At 37.4% G+C, this 2173-nt stretch overlaps 1 protein-coding gene across 1 annotated transcript; it reads left to right on the top strand.

Moving 5' to 3' along the window:
• Positions 1–456: 456 nt before the first annotated feature.
• On the top strand, positions 457–1902 carry LOC111907152 (embryonic protein DC-8). The gene has a single exon (XM_023902952.3). It carries the CDS (start codon positions 558–560, stop codon positions 1713–1715), a length of 1158 nt encoding a protein of 385 aa, XP_023758720.1. The 5' UTR covers positions 457–557; the 3' UTR covers positions 1716–1902.
• Positions 1903–2173: the final 271 nt, after the last annotated feature.

Raw genomic sequence — 2173 nt, 5'->3', positions numbered from 1 at the left:
AATTTTTTTTTAAATTAAAATGGTATTACAGTAATTATAAAAAATACAAAAAAAGTAAGAGGGTATAACCGTCTTTTTAAGTTTTTTTGGACCACAAACCCAAAAAGACCTTGATATTGGACATTTCATGCAAGTTGAAAACTTTTTGGACCTTATTCAATATTCAAACGCGGACCAATCTTTCAGTTTTGTCTAATGTTTATATCACGATAATTATTTAATTATTAATACAAAAATAGGCGGATCCCAAATAAAATCTTCTCTCGTGAAAGTATGAAGTATGATTCATTATTGATGTTGTCGACGGATTAGATCGTTTCCACATGTAAAATATATATTGTGTTTATAATTTGTTTTAAAACATGAAACTTAAGTTATCAACGATGGATGACATATATGACCCTTAGAAAAATCAAGAATTTTCATCTATCAACCATGCAACCTATATATATTTCCTTATCTTCCACTCACAACTCATAAATTCTATCTTCCAATCGAGTTCCATACTTTTGCTATTAAATCAAAGTTTAGAGTGCATACATTGATCTTGACATCAAATGGCTTCACCTCATGATGTAACTGAATCTGACCAGAAAAATGAGACAGGATCTGACCCCGGTATCATTGAAAACATAGTTAAAACGGTAACCAACACTCTCGGCAGTGCCAAAGATGATGTGACTGGAAAAAATCATGAAACCAAGGAGAAGGCGCCAGTGGTTTCCGATGATGTTTTTGCAGACAGAGAAAAACAAAACATAGAAGAAACAACACCGAAGGCGGAGGAGTACAATGATCCCGTCGCTCAAAAAGCAAAAGAAGCTGGTGACTTTGCTAACCTGAAAGCAAAAGAAGCTGCTGACTTGGTGAAGGAGTACAATGATTCCGTTGCTCAGAAATCAAAAGTTGCGGCTGACTTGGCTAACCAGAAAGCAATAGAAGTCGCTGATTTGGTTAGTAAGAAAGCAAAAGAAGCCGCTGGTTTGGCGGAGGAGCACAAGGATTCCGTTGCTCAGAAAGCAAAAGAAGTCACTGACTTGGCAGAGGAGCACAAGGATTGCGTCGCTCAGAAAGCGAAAGAAGCTGCTGACTTAGCAGAGGAGTACAAGGATTCTGTCGCTCATAAAGTGAAAGTAGCAGCCGACTTGGCTAACCAGAAAGCAAAAGAAGTCGTTGAGTTGGTTAAACAGAAAGCAAAAGAAGCTATTGATTTGTCGGAGGCAAACAAGGATATAGTCGCTCAGAAAGCGAAAGAAGTCGCTGAATTGGCGGAGGAGTACAAGGATTCTATCGCTCATAAAGCGAAAGAAGCTGCTGACTTGGCTAACCAGAAAGCGAAAGAAGTTGCTGACTTGGTTACCCAGAAAGCAAAAGAAGTTGTTGACTTGGAGGAGGAGCACAACGTTTCTGTCGCTCGGAAAGCGAAAGAATCCATTGACTTGGCGGAGGAGGACAAGGAATCTGTTGCTCATAAAGCCAAAGAAGCCGCTGAATTGGCGAACCATAAAGCAAAAGAAGTCGCTGACTTGGTTATCCAGAAAGCAAAAGAAGCTGAAGACTTGGCGGAGGAGCATAAGCATTCTGTCACTCAAAAAGCACAAGAAGCCACTGACTTGGCTAACCAGAAAGCAAAAGAAGCAAAGGAAACCGTTGATACAACTGCACAAAATGTCATAGACACCAGTACAAAAATGACCTATGGTGACAGTTTTTGAAAATAAGGTTGTCACAGTTTTGGTTAATGGCGTCATTAATCAAATTTCAGTAATGTTTTAGTCACATATTAGCTCAAAACTGTCACCATTGCAAACTATGTTCACACATTTCATCGTTGTTTTATATAATAAGTGTGATAAATACTATCTAATAGTCACAGTCATCATTGTGACAAAATTTCATCAATTGTCATGTTTAATTATTTATGTGTCTAAAAGTAAGAATATTCACAGTAAAAAAAAAACATGTGATACCAAAACATAGGGTCGAAATATCAATTCAGAAAGTGACCTTACATGATCTACAAGTAATCCTGATTTCCATACCACCATTAACCTATTTACCGGTTCTAACAAAAGATAGGAAACAAGAAGAATAATACGACACTCACCCACAAATCAAAGATTTAAGTGTTTCATGATACCAACCATCAAGTCAAGAAACTCATGTGAAAAAA

This window comes from Lactuca sativa, chromosome 2 (genome assembly GCF_002870075.4).
Source record: "Lactuca sativa cultivar Salinas chromosome 2, Lsat_Salinas_v11, whole genome shotgun sequence".
Taxonomy (NCBI): Eukaryota; Viridiplantae; Streptophyta; class Magnoliopsida; order Asterales; family Asteraceae; genus Lactuca; species Lactuca sativa.
This window is presented reverse-complemented; position numbering and strand designations above follow the sequence as displayed.

What these genes read in the sequence shown, in the direction of transcription:
- LOC111907152 (XM_023902952.3), top strand. Translation starts at nt 558, where the DNA reads ATGGCTTCACCTCATGATGTAACTGAATCTGACCAGAAAAATGAGACA.